Source organism: Syngnathus leptorhynchus, chromosome 15, assembly GCF_054491065.1.
Source record: "Syngnathus leptorhynchus isolate UIUO chromosome 15, UIUO_Slep, whole genome shotgun sequence".
Classification (NCBI taxonomy): Eukaryota; Metazoa; Chordata; class Actinopteri; order Syngnathiformes; family Syngnathidae; genus Syngnathus; species Syngnathus leptorhynchus.
Window position 1 is genome coordinate 9,480,053 of NC_141209.1, and position 25,652 is coordinate 9,505,704.

General features: G+C 47.6%; 2 protein-coding genes across 11 annotated transcripts; one reads left to right on the plus strand and one right to left on the minus strand.

Annotated features, from left to right (window-relative positions):
- Positions 1-5,811: 5,811 nt before the first annotated feature.
- Positions 5,812-10,968, minus strand: bag5 (BCL2 associated athanogene 5). 5 transcript variants are annotated; one of them, XM_085931441.1, is made up of 5 exons: positions 9,635-10,968; positions 7,753-7,924; positions 7,101-7,595; positions 6,730-6,965; positions 5,812-6,664 (listed from the first exon to the last, which is right to left on the minus strand). In XM_085931441.1, exons 2-5 carry the CDS (start codon positions 7,888-7,890, stop codon positions 6,124-6,126), a joined length of 1,410 nt encoding a protein of 469 aa, XP_085787567.1. In that variant the 5' UTR covers positions 7,891-7,924; positions 9,635-10,968; the 3' UTR covers positions 5,812-6,123. The 5 variants fall into 5 exon arrangements, with proteins under 5 accessions (XP_085787567.1, XP_085787566.1, XP_085787565.1 ...); XM_085931440.1 differs by having other exon boundaries at positions 10,800-10,967; XM_085931439.1 differs by having other exon boundaries at positions 9,716-10,963.
- LOC147045606 (kinesin light chain 1-like) lies at positions 9,779-25,305 on the plus strand. Of its 6 annotated transcripts, XM_085931435.1 has the most exons (18): positions 9,779-10,650; positions 11,894-12,091; positions 12,601-12,664; positions 12,840-12,930; positions 16,946-17,444; positions 17,751-17,829; positions 18,427-18,655; positions 19,082-19,169; positions 19,243-19,344; positions 19,412-19,585; positions 19,650-19,749; positions 19,828-19,880; positions 20,211-20,278; positions 20,354-20,462; positions 20,697-20,858; positions 22,534-22,652; positions 23,415-23,490; positions 24,414-25,305. In XM_085931435.1, the coding sequence occupies exons 1-18, from the start codon at positions 10,513-10,515 to the stop codon at positions 24,477-24,479; spliced, it is 2,415 nt and encodes an 804-aa protein (XP_085787561.1). In that variant the 5' UTR covers positions 9,779-10,512; the 3' UTR covers positions 24,480-25,305. The 6 variants fall into 6 exon arrangements, with proteins under 6 accessions (XP_085787561.1, XP_085787560.1, XP_085787559.1 ...); XM_085931433.1 differs by lacking the exons at positions 9,779-10,650; positions 11,894-12,091; positions 12,601-12,664; positions 12,840-12,930 and adding exons at positions 13,632-13,904; positions 13,995-14,046 and having other exon boundaries at positions 16,943-17,444; XM_085931432.1 differs by lacking the exons at positions 9,779-10,650; positions 11,894-12,091; positions 12,601-12,664; positions 12,840-12,930 and adding exons at positions 13,632-13,904; positions 13,995-14,046.
- The last annotated feature ends 347 nt before the right edge of the window (positions 25,306-25,652 follow it).

Genomic DNA, 25,652 nt, shown 5'->3' on the forward strand with positions numbered 1-25,652 from the left:
AAAAAAATAAAAAAAAAGTAAAGAGGTGACGACATGACAGTACTGGGAGATCTCCCTCTTTGGAATGTCCTGTTATTTATTTGGTTTTTAGCGCTTAGCGTTTACAAGCATCTGTGGCCGTTTCCTAAAAAAGGAAGTTAACTGACGACGGGTGCTCGTCAGACGGCAACATTCCTTCCTTGGACGTTTTATTGCTTCATCAGAACGAAGTGACCTGGCCGACCGCAGCCTCTTAGCACCGCCGCCACAAGAACGACACGGCGGGATCATTGTGACCGGCATGCTACGAGAGACGCTAATCCCGGCCTTACTCACTACTGCAGGGTTAAATAAAGAAACGTGTCGTGTTTGGATCACAGACTCAGACGGCCTACTCAGAATCTTTATTTACTGTGATTACTTCTGAAAGAAGAAGTGAATCAGTGGAAGATGGAAACTTGCAAAAGGAATAGGCTACTTCCTGAGTCTGGTCCAGTCTACTTCCTGCTTTCCTATTTAAAACAGTCTGTTTTATGATTGGAAAGTCACCAAACTATTTTCAAATACATTTAATCCAAATAAGTGTGGATTCTTTGCCTCCTTAGTCAAATTAGGTGAAAAATCTGCTTTCAGCAAAGCGTATGTCATGATACCTTAAATTAAAGGCCATAACGGCAGCTTTCCCGATTTGTAACTATCTTGCCAACGTATCTCGTGTGATGACAGCGTAAGCGAAAACGGCACACGGCGCGTTAGCTTCTCTGCTTCAGAGCTTTGAAAATCTTTCAGGGCAAAGCCTTTAAAATAGGACTTGTGAGCTGCTCATCTCATAGCGCTAAGCAGCTTGTCTCCTGGAAGCCGAAAAACATCCTGACCTCCAGTCGCACTGTCACACACTCAGGACACTTTATTAGGCACAACTGCTAACCCGTCAGTGACGTAAATAACAACCTAAAATATAGCAAAGCTGTTATTCTTATTTGCTACCCAAAAGATTGACAAAACAGTGATGTCATCATCGTGAGACACTTCCACCAGGCAATCCACAGCTGGTCGTTGTGGTCCCTCGAGTACGCAGAAGCAGACACAGGTCGGACGTATGTGTGTGTGCAGTTAGTCACGTCTCCACTCATATACTCGGGATGATTTTTATTGTTCTGAAGAACAAAGGTCAACTTCACCGCTCCCTGCTGAGCACTGCTGCTCTGACAACTCTCAACAACCATTGTTGTGCCCCACTTTTTTTCCTTTTTTTCTTATTTTTTTGCACAGGCCATGGCTCCTTTCATTTCCTTATCACTTGTTTGATTGGACATGTCTTTTAACCAAGGAGGAGAAAGTCCAGGCCTCATATTAGTTCTTGCTTCTGTGATTATCAGGTAGAGAAAAATCCACTCAGCGCAAATACACTGCTCAAAAAAATGAAAGGAACAGTTTTTTATCAGGGTATGGCATGAATTCAATGACACTTTTCTGATAAGGTTTTGGTCAGGCACGTGGCAGAGGGGGTTGTTTATCACTTTCAGCTGCATTGGTGTTGATGGAATTAACAACAGGTACACTAGAGTGGCAACAACGAGATGGTCCCCAAAACAGGACTGGTTTTGCAGGTGGAGGCCATTTCAAGCTCTTCCCTCTTGATCTTTTTTAACTGTTTTTCACAAGTGTTGGCTTTACCAAGAGTCATTATCACGACTGGAAGAATGAGGCGATTTCTTAACCCTCCTGAAGTTGCGCAGATTGTCCAACTCCTCCAGGATGACACATCCATGCGTGCTGTTGCAAGAAGATTTGATGTGTCTCCAGAGCATGGAAGAGATTCCAGGAGACAGGCAGTTACTCTAGGAGACCTGCACAGGGCCGTAGACGGTCCTCATCCCATCAGCAGGACCGATATCCGCTGCTTTGTGCAAGGAGGAACAGGTTGAGCACTGCCCGAGCCCTACAGAATGACCTCCAGCAGGCTACTGGTGTGAATGTCTCTGCCTAAACAGAAACAGACTTCACAAGGATGGCCTCAGGGCACGACGTCCTGTAGTGTGCCCTGTCCTAACTACTCAGCACCATGGAGCTCGATTGGCATTTGCCATAGAACACCACAATTGCCAAGTCAGCCACTGGCGCCCTGTGCTTTTCACAGATGAGAGCAGGTTTACAACATTTTTTCACTTAGATTTTTGGGGTGTCTATATACTGAGCCCTCTGTAGGCTGGAAACTTTTATTTCCATCAAAAGATGTGGCATCCTTTTGTTCCTGAGACATGAAACTGTCCATATCCAACTTTTTTTTTTTCCACCATTGAAATCTGATGTGTTTTCAAAGTGTTCCTTTAATTTTTTTGAGCAGTGTAGTTTGTTGGAAATGAAGGAAGGTAGGGCAGCTGAGAGTGAGTCATTGGCGCTGTTGACGTGGCGATGCAACAATGCCTATCTATGTCAGGTGCCGCTGTTACATTTCTCAAATTAAATAACATTAAATAACACTTCTATCATTAAATTAAAAATCTAAAAACATGATCTCTATTATCTCATTAAAATAGAACGTTGCAGGGTTGTGACTTTTTAAACTGCAACTTCAACATTTGTTGCCTTGTACTTGTGGTGTAATAAACATTTTATTTTTACTTTCTCTTTATCAAACTTCAATTTGCCTCACTTGTATTGCGTGCATGTATTGGTTTAATGCCGAGCTGCACTCAGCGAGATTACATAAATTATGAGCGTCAGGGGGAGCGAAAGAAACGGCAAGCGTACCGGCTGCCCTCAATCACGCCAGTCCCGTTTTGACACCACTGTCCAGGTCTGCTGGATAAAGTAGTTGTTGATTGCGCAATCGCTGTGGTGGCATTTCAAGCGGTCGTTTTGGGGGAACCGTCATAGGTCCACTGTTGTTTTCGTTGAAATTGTTTTTTTTTTTTTTTTATGGAGACGCAGTGGTGGGCAAGAGTAAAGTTGATCCAGGTCAAAGTTGAGTCCGTAAAAAAAGACATGCGGCGAGAGAAAAGCAAAAGTTTGGGATTGCAGAGCACAGCTGTCTTTTTTTTTCTCAGGCTAACATTGCAAAGATTCTTTGCACATGCGTTAGTTAACATGGGGAATAAAGGCGACACATAAGTCTCTGACATTTCAATATTTGGTTTGTATTGGCATTATTTTGTCATTATGCCGGAATAATTTCAGGTTTAATTATAATTAAACTTGAAATTATTCTGGCATGTGGATTGATGAACAAATTGTGAATTTCTGAGCCATCCATAATTCATATCCCATATCAAGCCATATTTTTTTGTATCTTTGAGCTCGGCCGCTCAACGAGTTAGTTGAAAGCTTTCCGCCAGTTTATCATAATGACTGCAGGGGTGAGCTCTTATGTAAGACCACCAAACCCCTCATGTGACATAAGTGCACATATACAAGTGCACAGCACGCGCTTAATTTGCGAATTGTGACGTTATGTAACTTTCAGCATGTAGCCAAGCAACGGCTATGACGTCACCAGCAGTCCCTCCTCACCGGATGGAATCTTCAGTTCTGCGTCAGCTCTCGCCTCTTGGCGACTCCTGGTGGCTGTCATATGCATGAAAACAGTTAACGCCTCAAAACTAAAAGTAGTGTACGTCCATCCATCCATTATCTGTACCGCTTGTCCCCACAGGGGTCGCAGGCGTGCTGTAGCCTATCCCAGCAATCATCAGGCAGTAGGCAGGGGACACCCTGAACCGGATGCCAGCTAATCGCAGGGCACACGGAGATGAACAACCATCTGCACACACACTTAGGGGCAATTTGGAGGACTCATTCAGTATAACATGCATGTTTGTGGGAGGAAACTGGAGAAAAACCTACACAGTGTGGCTCCAGGCACTCCGCACAGGGAGAACATGCAAACTCCACACAGGAATGGCTGGAAATGGAATCAAACCCGCACCCTCTGAATTGTGAGGCAGACGTGGTAACCAGTGGTCTACCATGCCACCAAGTAGTGTACGGATACCGGAAATCATGAATGTTTTGGGTGAAAAAGACTGAAAAGAGTAGAAAGCAGCAGGAATATATATATTTGATATGTTATCATCGTTAATATTTTACACTCATAGTAGTTGAAGTGCAAAGCAGCCAAATCTATGCAGCATGCAGGGCATATATATATATATATATATATATATATATATACACACACACACACACACACACACACACACACACACACACACACACACACACACACACACACACACACACACACACACACACACACACACACACACACACACACACACACACACACACACACACACACACACATATATATATATAGTGGTGCGCCACAAGATTTTTGTTTTCTTGGCTCAATCAAGGTTGGGAACACACACAAGCCAAAACATTTCATATATAAGCGAGCATCGCTCCATCACTTCAAATAATGGGCGCCAAGAATTTGCAAAGACCTAACGACAATGAACAAGGGTTGACAATGCAACATGTTTATTTTGACGCTTTCTAGTCAATGTTTTTCTTGTTCGCCATGTTTGAAGTATCAAAAAGCAAGCCAGGCCTTCCCATTGTTAGCTTCAACAAAATCAAGAAAGAAGCACATTCGGTCAAAATGAAAACTTTGTTGTACAATAGGTAAAAACGTTCCTTGGTGACTTTGCGGTAACCATGGCAACAGTGCCCACCGGTGAGCTTATGCTCTCATTTGGACTTGTGCATGAGGGATGTTTGGTTTCATGTGGTTGCCGACATTCCAAAAAGTGACATGTTGGCGCTTGTGATCAAGTTTACAGCAACATGACAAAAAACAGCAGTCACATGTCACTAAAGTCTTTAAATAGCTTCAGAAATATGACCTCTAGGTTCAGTGAGAGAAATAAACACATTTCCGTTCTTGATATTTCTTTACGTTAGCGGTGACTAAACGGGGCAAAGTAATGCGATGCGACACAAGCTCCTAATAAATGGACCGTCCGTTTTGTTTTTCATCTGAACCTATCAAAAGCTCGTCCGTGTTCTTTTGCACGGTGAAAATACTCATCGAAGACGCCACACTAGTCGCAGGGGTGGGCAATAGCGGTCCTCAAGGGCCGGTGTGCTGCATGTTATCTGTTTCACCCTGTTCAAACGGTCAGATAATTATCAAGGTCTGAAGAAGCTGAATAACAATCCTGATCATTTGAATCAGGTGTGTTGCAGCAGCATGGAGACCTAGAAAACATGAAGGACACCTTGAATGGCCCACCCCTGCCTGCGACTAGTGCAACGCTTGTGATCTTGGTGTGTGAGCGAGCACGCGTCATATGCAGCTTCACATGGCACACACATCCAGTGAGATTGTACAAACACACATTAGACATGTTTAGGTGGCATGGTGCACACACAATAAACGTGCAAGTCCAGAAAAGTGCACACTTGGAGTGGCGTACAAATGTGGTACACACACATCCGGTTGTGTGGTATACACATGGTATGAAGGTGTGCTCACACATGGGAAACGTGATACGCACGCACGCCCGGTCCGTGGTGCAAGTCGGCATTCAGAGCAGCTCAAGAAATGTGAACACGAAGGCACGAAGATTCTAAAAGTTTCCGCTGGCATCTTCCATCTTTGTCTTTCTTCTCGTCTGTTTGCTCAAGTAACAGGAAGTGGGCGTGGCTCAGCTGCCAGGCCACAAGGTGACGCTGTCCTTTGCATTGCAGACTTAAGAAGTTCAAGCTTGAAAAGTTGAGTTACCTCCATGGTAATGCTGCAGTGGAAGCAGGAGTTCAGAACATTCGGAAGGGGATTTTCCAATTAAAAATGATATCCGATCACCAATTTCACAATAGTCAATGTAGGAATTTTTTGAAAACACTCCATTTTGTTTTTTTTTTACTTCTTGATTGTTTATCAATGACACACGCACACATTCATACAAACGTACAAACACACACACACACGCGCACACACACACTTTCATTCTCTTGCACACTGCCCAAAGCCACAAACCACACACATACAAACACGCACAAACCAACACATGCATTTGCACACAAACATGTCAACGCTTTTGCACACGCCCAAATGTATACACACCGCGTATACAAAAAAAGCAGGAAGCGTGTTTTGTGATGGGCAGGTGCAAGGTAGCAGGAAAGCGGTGGCGCTCAATACTCCCACTCGTCCGTCTTCATGTCCAGATAGTTGAGAATGTTCTGCGCAAACTTGACGGCCTGCTTGCGGGCCACTTTGGCGCCGTCATCACCGCGCGGGTCCACGGCATCCAATGCCAGCAGCTGCTTGGTCAGCAGCTCCTCCAGCACCACGTAGCTCTTGTCGGCTCGCTTGCCGTCGAAGCCCAGCGCCTGGGCCTGCAGCTCCGATAGGCTGGCCAACGCCGCCCAGACGGCCCTGTGGGCCGGGTGCTCCTCGGGGCTGGGGCGGCGGCATGCCAGCGCCTCACGCAGGTCCAGGAAGGTGACCACGGCCTGCACCTCCACCACGGCACGGCGCCGCGCCTCGCGGATGCACGGGTTCTTGGCCGTCTCCACTTGGTCCAGGTGGCTCAGCAGGCCCTGCAGCTCAGCTTTGGGCCGGAAGCCCGGCTCGCCCGCGGTGCAGTGGCGCAGCACGCCCTCGCGCAGGTGCTGCACATGGGCGCGCACCGCCTCGATCTCACGGATGGACTCATTCTGGGCCAGGTCGTACCTGCCAGAGACAAGAGCATCAGACACTGCAGAGTGCGGCTTTTTTTGACCGGGGCGCTCAGTTACCTGCGTGTGTCCTCGCCCTCCCCCTCCAGGTCCAGGTGTTTGAGGAGGCCGTTGATCTCCTCCACCACCTGCTTGCGGTAGTTCCTGACGGCGGCGTTGCCCGACACATCCAGGGCGTCCAGCTCCACCTGCATCTCCATCAGTAGCCGCGACAGGTGAGCACAGCTGTCTCGCCCGCTCAGGCCCATCAGCAGCGCCACCAGCTGGCTGCGCGCTACGCTCACCTTGGCCATCACCTCGGCACACACACAAAAACAATCTCAGTTCACCCACCCCCAATGATAAGGAATTAAAATGTCATTACTTGATTCCGGCCCCAAAAAACATCTGAATTATTCTGTTACGTTTTGAAGAAAGAAACTCCCCCTCACCTGGTTGATGGTGTGCACGGCGGCGTGCGTTTCTCCTGAAAGTGGCAGCGAAAGCGTCTGCTGTGGCGTACGGCCGTCCAGCACGTCCTGGACGGCGCAGAGCCGGGTCAGCGCCCGGTAGCGCGCCTTGCGTAGCGGCACCCGGCCCTCCGTCTTGACCTGTGTGAGGCGCAGCACCAGCTGCTGCAGGGCCTCGGTCAGCTCGTCATCAATGTGGGCGGCGCCGCCCTCGCGCTGCGGCGCCACCACCCGGCACTCCACCAGCCGCCGCGCCTCCTCGCTCAGCTCCTCCATGGCCTGGCGCGACGGGTGCCGGGCGTTCTCCTCCAGGTAGCGCAGCAGGCCCTCCACCTCCTGCGCTGCCCGCTTGCGCGCCACCTGCAGCTCTGCCTTGCCCTCTGTGTCCACACGGTCCACCTCCAGCAGGAGGCGCGTCAGCTCACGCTCCAGACGCTTGTAGTCACGGTCATCGGGCAGGCCGCTGAAGGTGCACACCTGCCACGGCGTTGGCCCGTTAACAAAGAGTGACTGGCACCAATTGCGGCTTCCAATATTGAAAATAGAGCGTTCTCGTAACTGGCAGCGTAGGGTTAAAAGTCGTGGCCCTGAAAACACCAGTCATGATTTTGTTTTGGACTGTGCAGGGGAACACTACCTGGGGCCCGAGCGCCGTCACCTGGCGGTGGACTTCGTAGAGCTGCATCATAGCGGGGTGCTGGGACGGGCATTGGGATGGCTGCTCCGTGGCCATCGTCTGCTGCTGCTGGTGCGGCGGCCCTCGGTGCTCCATCCGCTTGCCACCATCAAAGGGCTTCCCGAAGAGGCTGCCCAACAAACAGAAAGCGACAACAATGAGCACAAACTAAATCAAGGCCGCGTCGGGGAGCACTCCATATTTAGCCAAGTGGATGTTTTGGGCGTCAGCTTTGTGACTTTAGAAAAAAAGGAGTCTTGTAAAAGAAAAAAAGTATTGTAATGCAGTGAACTTTATACTACTATGGTCTTGCGTCGCTCTTAGCTACTGCACTCAAAGCTTGCACAAACAAGATAAAACTGTCACGTGGAACAGGGCAACCAAATGCAGCTTGGACCAGGGTTTATTGAGGGAAAGGGTGGTGGAGGAGAGGATGAGAGGAACAAATAATCAGGAGAGCATGCTAGGACTAACCGGCAGGAACTAACATGACGGGCTAACAGAGAAAGACTACCAGAGGCTTAACAGAACAGGCTAACAGAACGATCCGACAGGGAGTGACACTACGAGGGGCAGATGACGCGATTACACCGATTACAGGTAGACAATGGCAGGAAAGGACGAGTGCAGACGCGTGAACAGAAACCATGACAACGAACGCTGACACACGAGGAAATGCAGAAACGAGGACGGGCATAGACGTGACGTGATAAAAACCAGCTGAGACCATGCAGTCGCACATCAGAGAAGTATTGAGACGTTTCTTCAGGCTATGTCAACCCCAAAATGGTTCATCGGGCGGTCACAGATTCTGCCCGCGCAATCAAACTGATTTGCGTCACTGAAGAATCTTGTCTCCTTTGTCGAAGAACAGCAGTGCCGTATTTCAAAATGAGAGCAAGTAAATACAAAATTACAAATTCTACATGTTTATTAAACCTTTGCACCAAGATAACATCCCCAACTGTGATTTTGATTTTGTTGTAGTTTGATACTGGTACACCTCTAATATTAGTGACTGTTCTAAGAGGTTTCAGGGATCAGTAATCCCCTTACAAAATGCTACGCAAGAGTATGGCGGGCAGGTCATTTCCACCACAACACCGGATCACCGCCATCTACAGACCAATAATCACATGGAGAGACCAACCTTGGACGTGGTTACTTGGATCCAGACAACAAGAGAACGAACGCCCGTAGGCTTTTGTCTGATATGCTAACACGCTAGCAGCTATGAGGGACACTCGTCCTCCCTGCGTGCAAGCTCGCCATGATCATTACCTGTAGGAAGCCTATTCCCGGATGGGTGCATTATGTCATCCCAGCAAAGATATATATATATATATATATATATATATATATATATATATATATATATATATATATATATATATATATATATATAAAAAAGGTGCACATGTGTCAACCTGCAGACACGCACGCACACCTGCAACACACGCATTGCCCGTCACTACATCGCTCACCTCTTCAATACTCCGAACACGTTGGCGCACATGTTTTAACTCGAGTGGGTTCCCATCCGGTGATGTAGGAGGACGAGAGCGAAGAGCGTGCAAATGTGGATTTGTGTGTGTGTGTGTGTGTGTGTGTGTGTGGTGGTGGTGGGGGGGGGGGGCAACGCAGATGTGCTCAGCATCAGCACCGCGCAACTGTGTCCCCGCCTACAAACCGCCACCATCTCGCCTTCAAAACGTCACCGGCGGTCATCGAAAGCACATATTGGACAATAATCCCCTTCCAAAAATGATATTTTAGCCCATTTGGAATTGCAGGCTTCTCTATGAGAGGCTTCATTTTCCCCCGAGCGGTATTCGATCACCTGACTGTGCCCCGCCCGGTTGGTGGAACTTTTTAACACAAGAAAAGAGGTCTGGGGTGGGGTTGTTTCCGTTCTTCTCACCTGCATAGCCATCGTACAGCCATGAGACAGGCGGGGGACTAAGCACGCAGCTCCTTCCACGATTTCTTCTACAGCACAGCTAACAAACGTTAGCTAGCTGGTTGCGTCACTTCGCTTGCCCCGCCCAAGGCGAACGCTGAGTTCGTGAACGTCCCTGGAAGGTTCCAGTCAAGCGGCGGGACGTTGATCCAACTCGTGACATAACTGTAGTCTCACTTAATGCATTCACCCATGTGTTGTTTGTTTGTTTGTTTGTTTGTTTGTTTGTTTCCGGGTAGATAACGTTTGAATTTTGGGTCGACGTCGCCTTTAAGTAGGTTTTGTTTGGTTAATATGATGCGACGCTACATTTGCTCACAAAGACGCGTTGCAAAGGCGGGAACGTAAAGCAAAGCGTATTTTCTTCTTGAAACGCAGACAACGGTGATGAGGGTGGTGTGACCAGAACCTGTAATAAAACATTTGAAAATGAAAAGGTTGTTTACAGAACCTGTAGTAAAATATTTGAAAATGAAAAGGTTGATCACAAACAAATCAAGACAGAAACCCTATTGATAGACAATTACGACAAGACAAAAATGGTCGCGGAACACGCCTCACAGGGCGGAGTTGGTACACATTTGAAGCGCTCCTTCTCTGTTGGCTATCACGTGACCTAAAGTCAAATATATCCCGAGAAGGACACCGTTGGTGGAACGAGATGGTTTTGTAGTCTTGATCAATTGAAGCTTCAACAAATCATTGTTTAGTCTTAATGGTGTGCGAGTGATTTTATTGTTGCTTCTTCGGTGGTCATCATGTCTGTTCGAGCCACCTTGGGGTGTTTGACTTGGCGCCGCTGGAGTTGTTTACGTGCCCGTCTAAGTGCTATGGCGACCGCCTCCAGGCGAGAATGCAGCGAACAAGCAGCAAAACCACAAGATAATTTACCAAAGGTTTGTCATTTTAAATTTTCAATGTACTGATTCCCTTCTGAACCGGCTCCTAGGCTGGCCCAAATTTTAGTTTGGATTGTGTTCATTATGTCTTCAGTGATAATAGCCTTTTTGTTTTCTTATGTACAGACAAAATATGTACATCTTACCTGAAAACTCTTTTCGACAATTACGGCGTCAACTTCCGCCTTCGTCAGGGAGTGTCGCGAGAGGACAGCAAGGGGCGTGACCCACCTGTCAAATCTGACAGGTGGGTCATGCCCTCATAGTAACAACAGCTGAAAAAGACGTGTCACACACCACCACGTGACACTCCCTGACGAAGGCGGAAGTTCCCGCCGAAACTGTCGAAAAAGGTTTTAAGGTAAGATAAACAACAGGCTAAATTTTGTCAGTTTTCCATGTGACTACAGCAGTATAATCATGAAGTACTGCCTCCCTCATGGAAAATACAGTAATCCCTCGCTACATCACGGTCCTTTTATCGCATTTTCAGTACATCGCGGACCCCCCCACACAAATAAAATAAAAATAAAAATGGTAAATTAAGGAGTTATGGAGTGCCGACACAATTGCAGTATGTGCACTTTTAACTTGTAAAAATGTTGTTACAATAATAAGAGGTGTAAAAACATATTTACAGTATTGTACCATGTTATAAAAATTGTTATACTAACAAAAAAGTGATAAAAACATACATATTTACAGTATGTACACTTGTATCTTGTTATAAAAAAAGGTGATGTAATAATAGGAGTTCTAAAAACATATTTACAGTATGTCTACTTTAGCAACATCTACATATGTAACACACACAAATGTATCGTATTTATATACATTATTTTCTGGATGTCATTTATACTATTAATATAGTAGTTACATGTTTGAAACTATTAGTTAATGTTCTAATGATAACATATGCATTTATATGGTTTAATATACATTTATTGATACACAAAAAATTGATGTATGTTAAAAATGAGAGGGTGACACTACTTCGCGGATTTTCACCTGTCGCAGGTGATCTTGGAATCAATTATCCGCGATAAACAAGGGATTACTGTACATTTCATGCCTGTTGGCAACCCCATTCTGTTGTTCTTTCATTAAATGTTCCTCTTGTATGTCTATGTAATACACAGACCCTTTGTTGCATGTACATAAATTGTGCATTGCGTATCGCTTAACTGAAATGTTGACTTCAATTTGGTGTTTTGAGTCTCTGCGTGTCTCGTGCGGTCAGAGGTCCAAGTTCCGACCGGCGCCCAGCACCACGCACGACTGGATCGGACCACCCAGCCCGCTTTCCAACTTGCGACCCATTGTCTACCGCGTAGCCCCGGACGAGTCTGAGCTGGAGAGACTGCTGAGGAGCATGCGACAGGACACCGAGGACTGGAACCATCGATTCTGGGCCGAGCAGAACCTCACCTTCAGCAAGGTGCTCAGAAATTAGTCACGTTAATGATTGCTCTCAGCTCTGCATTTTGTATTTTTCCATTTCGCCACTTAACACCGTGGCTACTGAAGTCAAATTGGACCAAACAAGTAGTGAACTGAAATATAGCCAATTTGTTTGTGCTTTTTCTTAACTGTCAATTTGAAACAATGTCTTTGTTGTCAATTAAGGGATGGAAATTAAAACTTGTTTCAGTCGATTAATTGCTTATTAAATAGTCATTTATATTCTTAATCTGTTCATTGTTAACCAAGTCATATTGAACTCATTTAGTCATGATTTATTTTTCACAAGATACTTGTCACCAAACATAAAAATTTGTGTGATGTCACACGCACAGAAGAGGACAGCATTACCCAAAGACTTCCCGCAGAAATAAAGCTCTTCTTTGACTCTGGATGTCAACCCTTAGTATAACGTGCTGTCTTTGTGGCCTGTTGTCTGGCAGCTTCATGTGACCCTCCAAAATGGTCCGTTTGTATTTTTTGCAGGAAAAAGATGCCTTTGTTGTGTCACAGCTGAAGGCAAAAGGCTTGACTGAGCGAGACCAGCAAGGTTGTCCCAATCTTCAAGCATCAATCACATATTTTAAATCCACAATAAATGACATTCAGGTACACGACACAGCAACATTGCGAAGCGACCACACGTCTAGAGTCTGCTCCACAATGTTGCGTGTTCCGGTAGATCGAAATGTATTTACTCTGTTTAGTTTGATGTGTGTTTGCAGGCCGCCGCCGCACTCTGACCAGTGAGGAAATGTCCATCTTCTACAAGGACTTCTTGGACAAAAACCGCCAGCGACACATCAATTACAACAAGTCCGTTCGTTGTTCTACACGTCGCAGGCGCACGCCTTCATTGGAATAATGGCGATGTTACGTGTCCTTGCAGGGAGTGGTACCGGCGCAACTTGTCAATCACTCTGCTCATGGCCCGTGTGGTGCTGCACAACCTGTGGAAGCGAGTCAGCAGCAGCGCTGTTGCGACGTGATTGCAGACGCCTGCCTGTCAATCATCTGCTGCAAAGTCCACTGGTGCGGCTCGTGCACTTTTTGAGACACATTCATGATACTCAAACACGAGTGTTTTCTAATAAAGCAACCACAAAGGACTGGACAGTTGATTTGTTTGAAATGATCAATTTGATAACCAAAACGTTCATCACCCAGATGAGGACACTTCTATTTCTAATACCGTTTGTTTTTATTTTACTTTGACTTTTGTGTTTTTAAATGAAGTTAGTATTAATGACCAGGTTTGTTACATTTTTTATTAGGGATAGATGGGAGAGTACTTATACTAGTTTTCGGTACCGATCGATAACAATTCAAGGTATTATGGAAAACTGAGCAAAAGCTGCACTTCGATCCACTTCTTGGGAGGCATCATGAACTTTCTGGGAAACACAACTAGTGGCTACGGGAGCGTGCTTTCGCACGACAATGAGCCCCCCCCCCCCCTCGTTTTTAATCCGACAATGACGTCATGGCTGTGGGAGCAGGCGCCATTTCACGCCCCTAACCAGCACCCAGTCAGCCAGTCACTCAGTGACAGTCGGTCTGCCAGTCACCGGGGAGTTGAGCCGTCCCTTCATCTGCCGTGGACGTCCCATCAACCGGCCTCGTAGCGTTCCTTTGCCCGCTTCGAGTCATGGAAGTCACGGGAGAGCAGGCCTCCCCTGTCACAAGCGTCTCTGTCTAAAATCCGGATTTTGACAGCTACGGCTAGCTAGTATGTGAGCTTGCCTCTCCGGCGGCTGTTGGCGAAACGGATCCCTTCCCTCCCGCGGCGGGTGGGAGACCTTTTTTTGGTGTTGTTGGAAATTCACCTTCCAGTTCCACCACCGCCTTTTCACGCCCCTTCCAACTGTTTTTGGTTCAAGGCGAGGCGAAGACACAAATTGGCTGCATCGGTAACGGATGTCCTAGAGAACGGTAAGGCGGGCTATGTCTAATTCCTGCAACGCTGTCTCCACCCTGAATGAGTTTCATAGACTCTTTGTGGTGTTTTATTATTTACATGTCACCATGATAAACTGTGGCCTTTGCATTTGTTGATTTGGGGGGGGATTTTGTAATGTGTAAATCCCCAGGTGGGATGATGGTGTTTACATTTAGTTCCAGGAATTGCTCGGGTGAAAGTGGACCGACCGCGCGTGCGTTTCCTGTGCGTCAAGAACATTGTATTCAGGCTAACTGGTTATTCTGGTTGAACCGTGTGTACGTGAGAAGATGAGGCCAGAAAAGCAGCCTGTCGGCCGGCCAGAGACACGCTGCCGGCGCTGCTGCTGCTTTGCCTGACCGTGATTTTGCCAATTTGCCATTCCGCGCTGGTGGAGGTTCTTCAAAGCTTCTTGTGTTGAGACACAGTGCACACCACTGTGAGATCTGCAGCTGGGATGATGATGATGATGATGATGATTTGGGCAGGGTAGTCTATGACCCAAGCTGCCCCACGGCTGGGTGGTGGTGATGATGATGATGATGATGATTTGGGCGGGGTGGTCTCTGACCCCGATGCACACTGACATGAACATTTAGCCTCGACAATCGGCGCCCATCCAACTCCCAACTTGGATCATCTTGTTTTCTGATGCCACACTTTTCAACCCGGACGCATCACGCTCACTGCTTCTTCTTCACATTGTTTGTAAACAAACCGAACAGACGCAACGAAGCTGCTGCAATCAGTTCGGTTCTCGAAAGAACCGTTTCCACACTTCCTGTTCCTCTAAAATGTGGAAGTGAAAGCTTCAAGTAAATTGTTTGAGAAGCACACAGTGTTCCTGATGCGAGATATCACGCTCCAGTTCTGAGATAAATGGGACATTATTTGCTCGCCCGGGGCATCGATAGACTTGACTGCATCATATGAAGGGTGGGGGGATTCTATTTATATTGTCACTTTGCAAGAGTTAAGTGACGCCTCGTGACATTCAGTTCATTTTTTCCCTAAGACTGTACCGCATGACTGCACAACTTTTATCAATTGATTGGTTTAGAATCACCCTCGGCAGGATCCTCGAGGGTGGATGGGAGTTGGCCCAACCAGTCCACATGGACATTTTGTGGACGCCTTGACCGTGTCCCTCGGGAGGTTCTGTGGAGGGTGCTTCAGGAGTACTGGGTGCCGAGCCAACTGATGTGGGCGGTTCGGTCCCTGTATCACCGATGCCGGAGTTTGGTCCGCATTTCCGGCAGTAAGTCGGATTCGTTCCCAGTGAGGGTTGGACTCCGCCAAAGCTGCCCTTTTTCACCGATTCTGTTCATAATTTTTATGGACAGAATTTCTAGGCGCAGCCGAGGCGTTGAGGGGGTCCGGTTTGGAGACCTCAGCATCGCGTCTCTGCTTTCTGCAGATGACGTGATGCTGTTGGCTTCTTCAAGCCGTGATCTCCAGCTCTCACTGGAGCGGTTCGCAGCCGAGTGTGAAGCGGTCGGGATGAGGGTCAGCACCTCCAAATCCGAGTCCATGGTCCTCGGTCGGAAAAGGGTGGAATGCCCTCTCCGGATCAGGGATGAGATCCTGCCCCAAGTGGAGGAGTTCAAATATCTTGGGGTCTTGTTCACGAGTGAGGGCAGGATGGAGCGCGAGATCGACAGGCGGATCGGTGCAGTGTCGCCAGTAATGCGGACTCTGTACCGGTCCGTCGTGGTGAAGAGAGAGCTGAGCCAAAAGGCAAAGCTCTCGATTTACCGGTCGATCTACGCTCCTACCCTCACCTATGGTCACGAGCTATGGGTCGTGACCGAAAGAACGAGATCCAGGATACAAGCGGCCGAAATGAGTTTCCTCCGCAGGGTGTCCGGGCTCTCCCTTAGAGATGGGGTGAGGGGCTCGGTCATCCGGGAGAGACTCCGAGTAGAGCCGCTGATCCTCCACGTTGAGAGGAGGCAGATGAGGTGGCTCGGGCATCTCATCAGGATGCCTCCTGGACGCCTCCATGGGGAGGTGTTCCGGGCATGTCCCACCGGTGGGAGACTCCGGGGACGACCCAGGATGTGCTGGAGAGACTATGTCTCTCGGCTGGCCTGGGATCCCCCGGGATGAGCTGGATGAAGTGGCTGGGGAGGGTGAAGTCTGGGAGTCCCTCCTAAAGCTGCTGCCCCCGCGACCCGACCCCAGATAAGCATAAGAAGATGGATGGTTTAGAAGAAGCACAACTTCATTGAAAAACAGGACATTGTTTCAAATTGGCAGTGCAGAAAATGCCTCAAAATAAATGATGACAATGGTTCTGTTGGTGGTTTGGTCTGCAACATATCAGAAAATGTTGGTTGTGATTTTTCATCATAAAAGCTGGTGTTTGCAAATGCCCTATTTTGATGAAATGCCAAGATCATTACTTTTTATGGAAGACGACTGAAATCTGATAATAGTGACTGCTGAGAGGTTAAAATTCTGTTCAAATTTGTTGTTATTCTTTTAAATTCTGTTTGGTCCTGCATCGCGTGCGTGGTCCGCTTCCTGCTCAGCAGTCAGTTGACTCGCTGCAGGCTGGAAGCTGCTCACGCCGACCCCACCCCACCCCACCCCACCCATTCCTCGCCGTCAAAGTACTTTCTGCACACGCTCATTAACAAGCCTCATTATACGGCCAAAGGACACATGCTCGTCGACCTACCTTGACTGTTTGTTGAGAGTTTCTTTCCACCTCGTCCAGCAGAGTAGGTTCCAAAAGTGAACTTGGCATTGGAAGAAAAATCCATAAATGACATGAGGTCACTGGAGCTCGCCTCGTTGCGGCCGCTCTCATCGCCGTCTGATGTCCTTTGAGGTGTCACAGCGACACGGCGCCCGCATCACGCCCTCTCGTTCGATTGTGGCCAGCAGGATGCGTGAGGACATGTCCACCATGGTGTGCGTGAAGGCGGAGGAGGAGCATGGCGAGAAGCTGTCCCAGGACGAGATCATCTCAAGGACGAAGCAGGTGATCCAGGGCCTGGACGCACTGAAGCAGGAGCACCACTCCATCTTGGACGGACTGCTGGCCACGCTGTGCTGCCTCAAGCAGGAGGAGGAGGGCGTCCTGGTGGAGGAGAAGTCGCTCATGATCCGCAAGTCCCTGGAGATGCTGGAGCTGGGACTGAGCGAGGCCCAGGTGATGATGGCCTTGTCGGGCCACCTGAGCTCGGTGGAGTCGGAGAAGCAGAAGCTGCGGGCACAGGTGCGCCGCCTGTGCCAGGAGAACCAGTGGCTGCGTGATGAGCTGGCCGGCACCCAGCAGAAGCTACAGAAGAGCGAGCAGAGTGTGGCGCAACTGGAGGAGGAGAAGAAGCACCTGGAGTTCATGAACCAGCTCAAGAAATACGACCAGGACCTGTCCCCCTCGGTGAGTCCTCTGCTGCCGGCTCAAGTGCCAGCTTGGGCTCGATTGATCGATTCAGTCAATTTGATTGAAGGATTCTATCACGAAAAATGTCAAAGCAAAATCTCCTTTTCCACACGCATCATAATCAATGACTTTGCGTGTTGGCGGCAACGAGCTGCTTGGCAAGTCAAGTTTATTTATATAGCCGTAAATCACAAGCAGTCTCAAAGGGCTTCACATATACAAAACAAATTGACAATTATTCTCAAAGAATCAGTAGTAGTCAATAGCTTAGCGACGCCGCAGCTAGTGCACTTTCTTTTTCAGGAGGAGAAGGACTCGGAATCCGGCAAGGAGACTCTGGACGATCTCTTCCCGGATGACCACGACGACCAAGCGCAAGGCAGTAAGCATGCTTCATCATCTTCTACTCTAGGTGGCACTACGCTCAATCTGTAGCTGGCCACACCCAACATGTTATTGTCAACGAGAATTTCCTTGAAGTCAAATTGTATGTGTCAAAAATACCCGTTAGTAGTCGTGATATCGGTGCTCAGTATCGGAGTATTCAAGAGTGAGATGGCTGCTTTGGTTTTGTTTGGAATGGTTGTTATAGTAAATATTAGAACTAATTATCTAGTATACTGTTTTAATTAGTGTTTTATTAAAATTTCCCACTTAAATATTTACTTGTCGAATTGCTGAATTTTGTGGACATTGACTGGAGTGCGTGTGGTCTTTGCAGTCCAGCCGATGCACGCGTCAAATTGTATGTGTCAAAAATACCTGTTAGTAGTCGTGATATCGGTGCTCAGTATCGGAGTATTCAAGAGTGAGATGGCTGCTTTGGTTTTGTTTGGAATGGTTGTTATAGTAAATATTAGAACTAATTATCTAGTATACTGTTTTAATTAGTGTTTTATTAAAATTTCCCACTTAAATATTTACTTGTCGAATCGCTGAATTTTGTGGACATTGACTGAAGTGCGTGTGGTCTTTGCAGTCCAGCCGATCCACGGCAGTGCGGCGGCAGCAGCCGCCCAGCAAGGCGGCTACGAGATCCCGGCCCGCCTGCGGACGCTGCACAACCTGGTGATCCAGTACGCCTCACAGGGCCGCTACGAGGTGGCTGTGCCACTCTGCAAGCAGGCCCTGGAAGACCTGGAAAAGACGTCGGGTCACGACCACCCAGACGTGGCCACCATGCTCAACATCCTGGCCCTCGTCTACAGGTTTCCAAAATGGCCTCCGAACATGCGCTCTCTGCTGTCGCTGTCCACCCCAAATTCAATTTCAAAATTGTATTCATAGTGCAAATAAATCATCATAAATATGAGCAACATTTGTGCAGACCAATTTCAGGAGTATAATGTGCAAACAGGTTGGGCTCACACTTTCCCTGGCAAAAGCGTCGGTTGCCCGACCGACTGAGTGACCGCGAGACGACCGTAAACGTCCTCGCGGGAGCCGACGATTTACAGTGTGCCGTCAATGTCTCCACCGTCTGGCCCAAACAAAAGCACCGCTGGCAAATTATTTGTGCCCCGTTTTTGTCCCCCTGTGCAAATCTTCTCGTCCGCCTCGCGTGGGAACGGTGGCCAAGCCGCGCCATATTGCTGGAGCTGACGAGTGCCCGTGTCGTGTGCGTGTGCCTTCAGAGATCAGAACAAGTACAAGGAGGCGGCCAACCTGCTCAATGACGCTCTTGCCATCCGGGAGAAGACGCTGGGCCCGGACCACCCTGCCGTCAGTGCCCTTTCTTTTTCTTTTTTCTTGTCCACTTTTGGAAGTTGACAAAGGTTTGTCTTGCACCTGGCAGGTAGCTGCCACGCTCAACAACCTGGCGGTGCTCTATGGCAAGAGGGGCAAGTACAAAGAGGCGGAGCCGCTGTGCAAGCGAGCGCTGGAGATAAGAGAGAAGGTGAGACGCCCCAAGGTCTGCTCGGCAAGTGTGCTCTACAGCGCCCCCTTGCTTTTGTGTGCCGCAGGTGCTGGGCAAGGAGCACCCAGACGTGGCCAAGCAGCTCAACAACCTGGCCCTGCTGTGCCAGAACCAGGGCAAGTACGAGGAGGTGGAGTACTACTACATGCGGGCGCTGGACATCTACCAGAGCAAGCTGGGGCCCGACGACCCCAACGTGGCCAAAACCAAGAACAACCTGGTGAGGAGCACAGCAGGAAATCTTTTGGGGGACATTTTCTTAATGCCCATGTTTCCTCCGCCAGGCATCCTGTTACCTCAAGCAGGGCAAGTTCAAGCAGGCCGAGACGCTCTACAAAGAAATCCTCACACGGGCCCACGAGAGAGAGTTTGGTTCCGTTGACGGTAGGCTGTGCGCCCGCCTTGACCGCGCACACATGCACACACACACGTCCACAAATGGTGATGATGTTTACACTACAGGCGAGAACAAACCTATTTGGATGCACGCCGAGGAGAGGGAGGAACAAAGCAAGGTGAGGACTTTTTCACGTTTGACTGGTCGGCATGGTAACACGTGTTGCCACGCAGTGACTGTAGCGGCTAAGTTGCGTAGAAAGGCTGCAGTAAGAAGGGAGCGTGTCGACTTGGCCGATTAGTCGCCGAGGCTGCTGTGATGCCGCCGGCGTTGCATAACTTGCAATTTTGTGCTTTTTTTAAATTAAATAAATTTTAAAAAAGAGTTCAAGGCATTGTTGACTATAAATAAGATTTTTGAAATCTCTTCATTTGGCACAATTTAAGCTAAATGGAAGAACTGAAATGGGCCAACGCGGCTGCCCGTCCACTGTTCTTCTTCTTCTCAGGGCAAGCAGAAGGATGGCTCAGTTTTCAGCGAGTATGGAGGCTGGTACAAAGCCTGCAAAGTGGACAGGTAAGGTCGAGAGCGACAGCGCTAAGAGCTCAGCGAGTCTTGGATTTGAATAAACGTTGTGTGTCGTGTGCACAGCCCCACCGTCACCACCACTCTGAAGAACCTGGGCGCGCTCTACAAGCGGCAGGGCAAGTTCGAGGCAGCAGAGACCCTGGAGGAGGCCGCCGTGCGCTCCAGGAAGCAGGTGACATCCCAACAACAATAGTACCAAACATTTGCTCAACTACAGCAAAAAAATGCCACGGGAGATATGTTGTCTCAAGATTGTAGGCCTGGAGGCTGTGGTCACAACATCAGTTTTAATGCCAAAGAGGAAGAAAACAAGTGGCAAGAATTCTAATTCGCAACATATTTGCAGTTCATCATGTACCAAGTTGGCACGTACATTTTTAAAACAACTCATGTCTTTTGCATGGAGGGTCTGGACACAGCGCACAAGCAGCGTGTGGCCGACGTGCTGGGCGAGCCTGAGGCCCGCGACAAGCAGCCCAGCCGTGAGAGCATGACCTCCGACTCGGTCAAGTATGAGAGCGGGCCCAATGGCGGCGAGGAAGTGAGCATGAGCGTGGAGTGGAACGGGGTAAGTTCACGACACGCTCGCTTGCTCGGTGCTTGATGGCGTCAGATCTCGTTGATTGACTGCGGCGGAGGACAGCGGTACTTCAACTTGAGCGCTGCCCACTCAGATGCTTTTGGTCTGTGTACCGACACTAAATTGAAGTTGCAAGTGTGGGGGAAAAAATGTAAAACTTACTTTGAGTCAACACTCTCAAAGACTCGCGTGAACTTCTGCCAAAGCAATACACCCAAAGTGCTTTTGTGTCATCATCACCTGCTCGCCTCTCCCCCGCCACTAACTCCATCTCCAGCTGCAAAGCAACAGTTAGCATCGCAACCAATCAACTCTCTGGCCACATCAGGCTTTTAGTCCACAAACGAGTGGAGACCAATAGACAGGTTTAATCTCTTTGACTTTGTTCATGTTTGAGCTCCGTATTGCGTGTAGCGTGACTTTCCGCCTTTGCTTGACCTGCCAGATGAAATGCTCGACATCACCTAACCTCTCCTCTTCCTCATCTTCCTGTGTGTCTGTCTCCTTTCTTGTCTCCGCCGCCGCCGCTTGGAGCAGCAGGCCTAACAACCTCCAGATGCCTCCTAATGCTTGGAAATGCTCGTCTTCTCTGCTGGACGCCTCGCTCTTTTATGACAACTTCTGCAAGGAGGAAGGGTCCTCCCTCCCTTCCTCCCTCCCTTCTATCCTTCCTCCCTTCCTTACTTCCTTCCTTGGTGTTGAAGCGAGAGAGGCCCCACTGTCAAACTTGTAACTGTGGTGTCCCTTCCCCCCTTTTGTCGTGAAACGCACCCATAGCAACGTCCCCCACTGATGACATCATCACGTGACTTGTAAATAAGGACTGAGGATGTATTGTGTAAAACCGCGAAGTGGGCTTAGGCTCCGAAATCAATGAACATTTTCACTATTTGTCTTCACTATGTGCTAAAAGACTTTAGCTGTAAAATTGGCGCCTTTTTCCTGTCCCACTTTTCCACAACGTGCTGCTCCGATTTCATCTCATGGTCTCGTTTTACGCCTTCGCTCCAAAGCGCTGTCCGAAAAAAACAACAACATGGACAGGCATTGTAATTGTGTGTAAATATCGCGGATAACGTGTGGCCATGTCACGGAAACCTTTGCATGCCATAAAATTGCAACAGAGTGATTTTGGGAGTCGGGCCTCGATGGCCACGTCAGGACTTTTAGAGAAACGCCTTTGGGAATGGATTCCAAACGCCGCTCGTCTCTTCTTCTTCTCCTTGTGATATGACTAACCTTCTTCTCCTGCCTGTGGTCGCCCGCTGCCTGTCTGTGCGCATCTTTCTTAAGTTGCAATAAAACTTCAACTCCTCGCTGACATCAATGTTGTGTCACTTTCCTTCTGCTGCTGCTATCTTCACTTGAATGGTTCATTTACATTTGCCCGTCACGAGGGTCAACGTCAGGAGTAGAAACCAAAGTGGATGTGCGAGCGCCGCATTGATGTTAAGCATTCAGCTCTCAGCTAGGCTAAGCTAAACTTCGTTAACGAGTCCAATGCGGGACTACCATTGGCTGAGTCTTGTTTTTTATGATCGGTATTTAGATATTTAAAGTTCTTACATTTAAGAACTTGTAAGCGGAGGTAGCACAAAGAAGAATATGCACATGTTGCTAACGTTGTGTCGGGTGGCTGGTGTTATCTTCTTCCCTCCATTAGGATGGCTCCGGCGCGCTGAAGCGCAGCGGCTCCTTCAACAAATTGCGAGCGTCGCTCCGCCGCAGCAGCGAGAAGTTGGTGCGCAAACTGAAAGGCGGCGGCGAGCCCAAAAACCCCGGGTAATTATCGCCAAAACGCATTCTGACGCCAGGACGGACTTTGCTGGACCTCCAGGCCTGTGGGGGGCGCCCACCGCACTAACCAAAAGCTAAAGCATTCTTGAACACAGTCATGTTTTCATGACGGCCCTTTCGACATACGAGCGGGATCAACATCCAGCTCCTGTCGTGCCAATATGCACATTATCTGCTTTTATTTGTCATGTTTTTTCTTGGTGTGCACTAATATTTATTGCATCTGGTGACTTCCTGTGGGCTGCTGTGGTTTTAGTTTGGGGGAAAAAATGCTGCGGAGGCTGCATGGCTCCTTTTGTTCTTTTCCTCGTGTATATTTTTTTTCTATTTAAGAATAAACGGGCATGGCTCCTTTTGTTCTTTTCCTCATGTATATTTTTTTCTATTTAAGAATAAACAGCACTTGAATGTGGACCCGCATGTGCTTTCTGGTCTGGTTTCACTTTCGGCTTCCTGTTTTGTTGGTGGAAGGCCGATGACATCACCATGCTGACGATTATTTAAATGATGGCTGAAAACCTTCATGAAATTTCTTTGTCAAATCTCAATTGGCTTCATGCAAAGCCAAGGAACTTCCGACCATTTATTGTCATAGTGATGTCACTGCCTGCATCATCGTCAAATGTTGATGATGTCGATGCGCGTCCAGCTACTCGAGTGTGATTAATCGAGACGCGTGTTCTCCCCCTCGCCCCTGAAACCTCTCCCACACCACACCACACGGCACCACGCCTCGTGGGGCCGCAGCTTGAAACGAGCCAGCTCACTCGGGGTTTTGAACGTGAGCCAGGAGGCGGCGGCGCCCAGTGAGACCAATTACCAAGTAAGCGCTGCAAACCCAAATGGTGACAATAATCTTGACTTTGGCAAAATTGCCGCTTTTTGTCTCAAACGGCTTCTTTTTTTTCTTTTTTTTGCACCTCATAGCAATGAAGCAATTTTCAGTTTTTGTTGTAAATGTCGTCACGTTGTCGCATATCGTGCCAATGTTTTTCTCATAAAACCACAAAAAAGTCATGACTTTCAGGTCAATTAAAAACTTTCATGACTTAAAGTAACTGTGCCTATTTAAGAATTATGTAAAATGCAGGCATCTGAATTTCTAACTTTTCTCTTACAGTTGTCATGTACACTGTAAAAAACTCAGCCGAATTGATCAAATTGACTTTTTGAACTATAGTGCTGACATTTTTATCAAAAGTTACACTGTACAATTTCTAACTTGCATTTTTGTCACGTTCACATTTTTCACACATTTGATCACATTGAATGAAAAGGTTGTATGATTCAAACCAAATTGTGGGAAATTATTACATTTTACGAGAATTGTTGTTTTTAGTTAAAACTTTACTTCATCCCTCATAAAATGAAATATGTTTCCCTTGGCAAATCTGTTTCATATGGAAGAGGATTAGGGTCAGTGAAGAGAAAAAAAGGGGGGCGGGGGTTGGGGGTGACAGGATTCTGACTTTCTCAAAATTGTGACTTTAAATTCTCGCTTTATTCTCAGAATTCTGACTTTAAAGTGGGAATTCTGAGAATAAAATCAGAATTCTGACTTTAAAGTCAGAAGGTGAGAATTCCCACTTTCTTCTGTATAAACTGGAGTTGCTCTCGTTCAAATACTTTTACTAGATGGAACTGGGCCCACTTGTCCTCAAATGTTCAGCAGCCATTTGCTTGGCATACTTTGTGACTCGTTTGTATCCCTTCGAGTAATTGCTCTTTTGTCTTCCTGCCATCCAGGAACAAAATCACAGTCTGAGGAGGAGTCGCGACTTGAGCGCCAGCCACAACGATCTGGCTCGTTGACTTTTCTTTTAAGCTTGCTGGTGGGCCCAACGTGGCTGTGTAAACTCCTCAAGCGTTTGTCCCTTGTCACTCTTGTAGTCTTGAACGTCACTCTCAACATCTTTACTAGTCCAGTGCGACTGAGTGAAGAACGGTGGATCTAAAAACAACAACAACAACAACAACAACAACAACCATGGGAAATGTCTTGTTGGCGGGCGACGCGCCCAAGTCGTCCTTCTTCACGCTAGACTTGTTGGCGGGGGACGCGCCCAAGTCGTCCTTCTTCACGCACTGACATGCGATTGACATGCGTTTTTTTTGCGATTGTAATTTCAGCGAGCGAATGTGGAGGAACGGGACTGTTTCTTTTTTGTACATGCAACAACACACGTATGACCAAAAGACGAGCTATTGTATAACGTGACACTTTCTCTTTTGTTCTCAATCGTTATTATGATTTGTTTGGTATTATGCTACTTTTGCAGGGTTGTGCAATAAGCCTTAGTTTGCTTGATTGTCTGATGGTCACGTAACCTCCCAAAATACGGACGATGAAGGCAGCATGCCAGTCCTTCCCAACTCTGTCGTTTCCGCAATGACAAAGTGCAAACGGGGACTTGGTTGTGCCAAGAATGAATGACATTACAATGCAGTGAGGCGTGTTAATGAAGGCTACAAAAAAGATCGTTCCAATGTGGCTGCTTTCATAGGGTTCTTCAGCGTCACCTGCTGCACGCGGTCCAATCTCACAACCCACACAAGTTTTTTTTTTTACCTGTACTATGCCATATGGTTTTCTTCCAATTTGCAATGTGTCAAAAGAAAAATAAATACCCGTATTTTGTTTTGTGGTTTTATTTTCTGGTACTGATATATCGCACGCGCGCACACACGTTTTTCTTGATTGTTATCATAAAAGATATCCATTGCTTTTCTAATGTTTTACGCATTTCACAACAGCTGCAGCTGTAGGGAAAATGTTTGAGATCATAGTCATAGCCTAAAAAATACATTAAAAAAAACAACATTTTCTTGGGTACGTTATTTTGTGTGTTCTTTTGTTTGCCAACTGCAGTATTACTACCAATCCTGTTCGTGTTTTCTTTTTCTTTGTGTTTATCTTTTTGTGACGTATTTTCAGTGAAACGTAAATAACAAAGTTTGCAAACGTGTCGACTGGGCGCAGCGACC

Bases quoted from the DNA above. Each gene is read 5' to 3' on its own strand.
- bag5 (XM_085931436.1), bottom strand. From the start codon at position 9,310: ATGTGCGCCAACGTGTTCGGAGTATTGAAGAG. The intron at 7,596-7,752 runs GTGTTCCCCTGC...ACGCCGTGGCAG, and splicing joins CGGCGCTCGGGCCCCAGGTA to GTGTGCACCTTCAGCGGCCT. The intron at 6,665-6,729 runs GTAACTGAGCGC...TGTCTCTGGCAG, and splicing joins GAGGGCGAGGACACACGCAG to GTACGACCTGGCCCAGAATG.
- LOC147045606 (XM_085931435.1), top strand. From the start codon at position 10,513: ATGTCTGTTCGAGCCACCTTGGGGTGTTTGACTTGGCGCCGCTGGAGT. The intron at 19,345-19,411 runs GTGAGACGCCCC...TGTGTGCCGCAG, and splicing joins CGCTGGAGATAAGAGAGAAG to GTGCTGGGCAAGGAGCACCC. The intron at 20,463-20,696 runs GTGACATCCCAA...TTTTGCATGGAG, and splicing joins CCGTGCGCTCCAGGAAGCAG to GGTCTGGACACAGCGCACAA.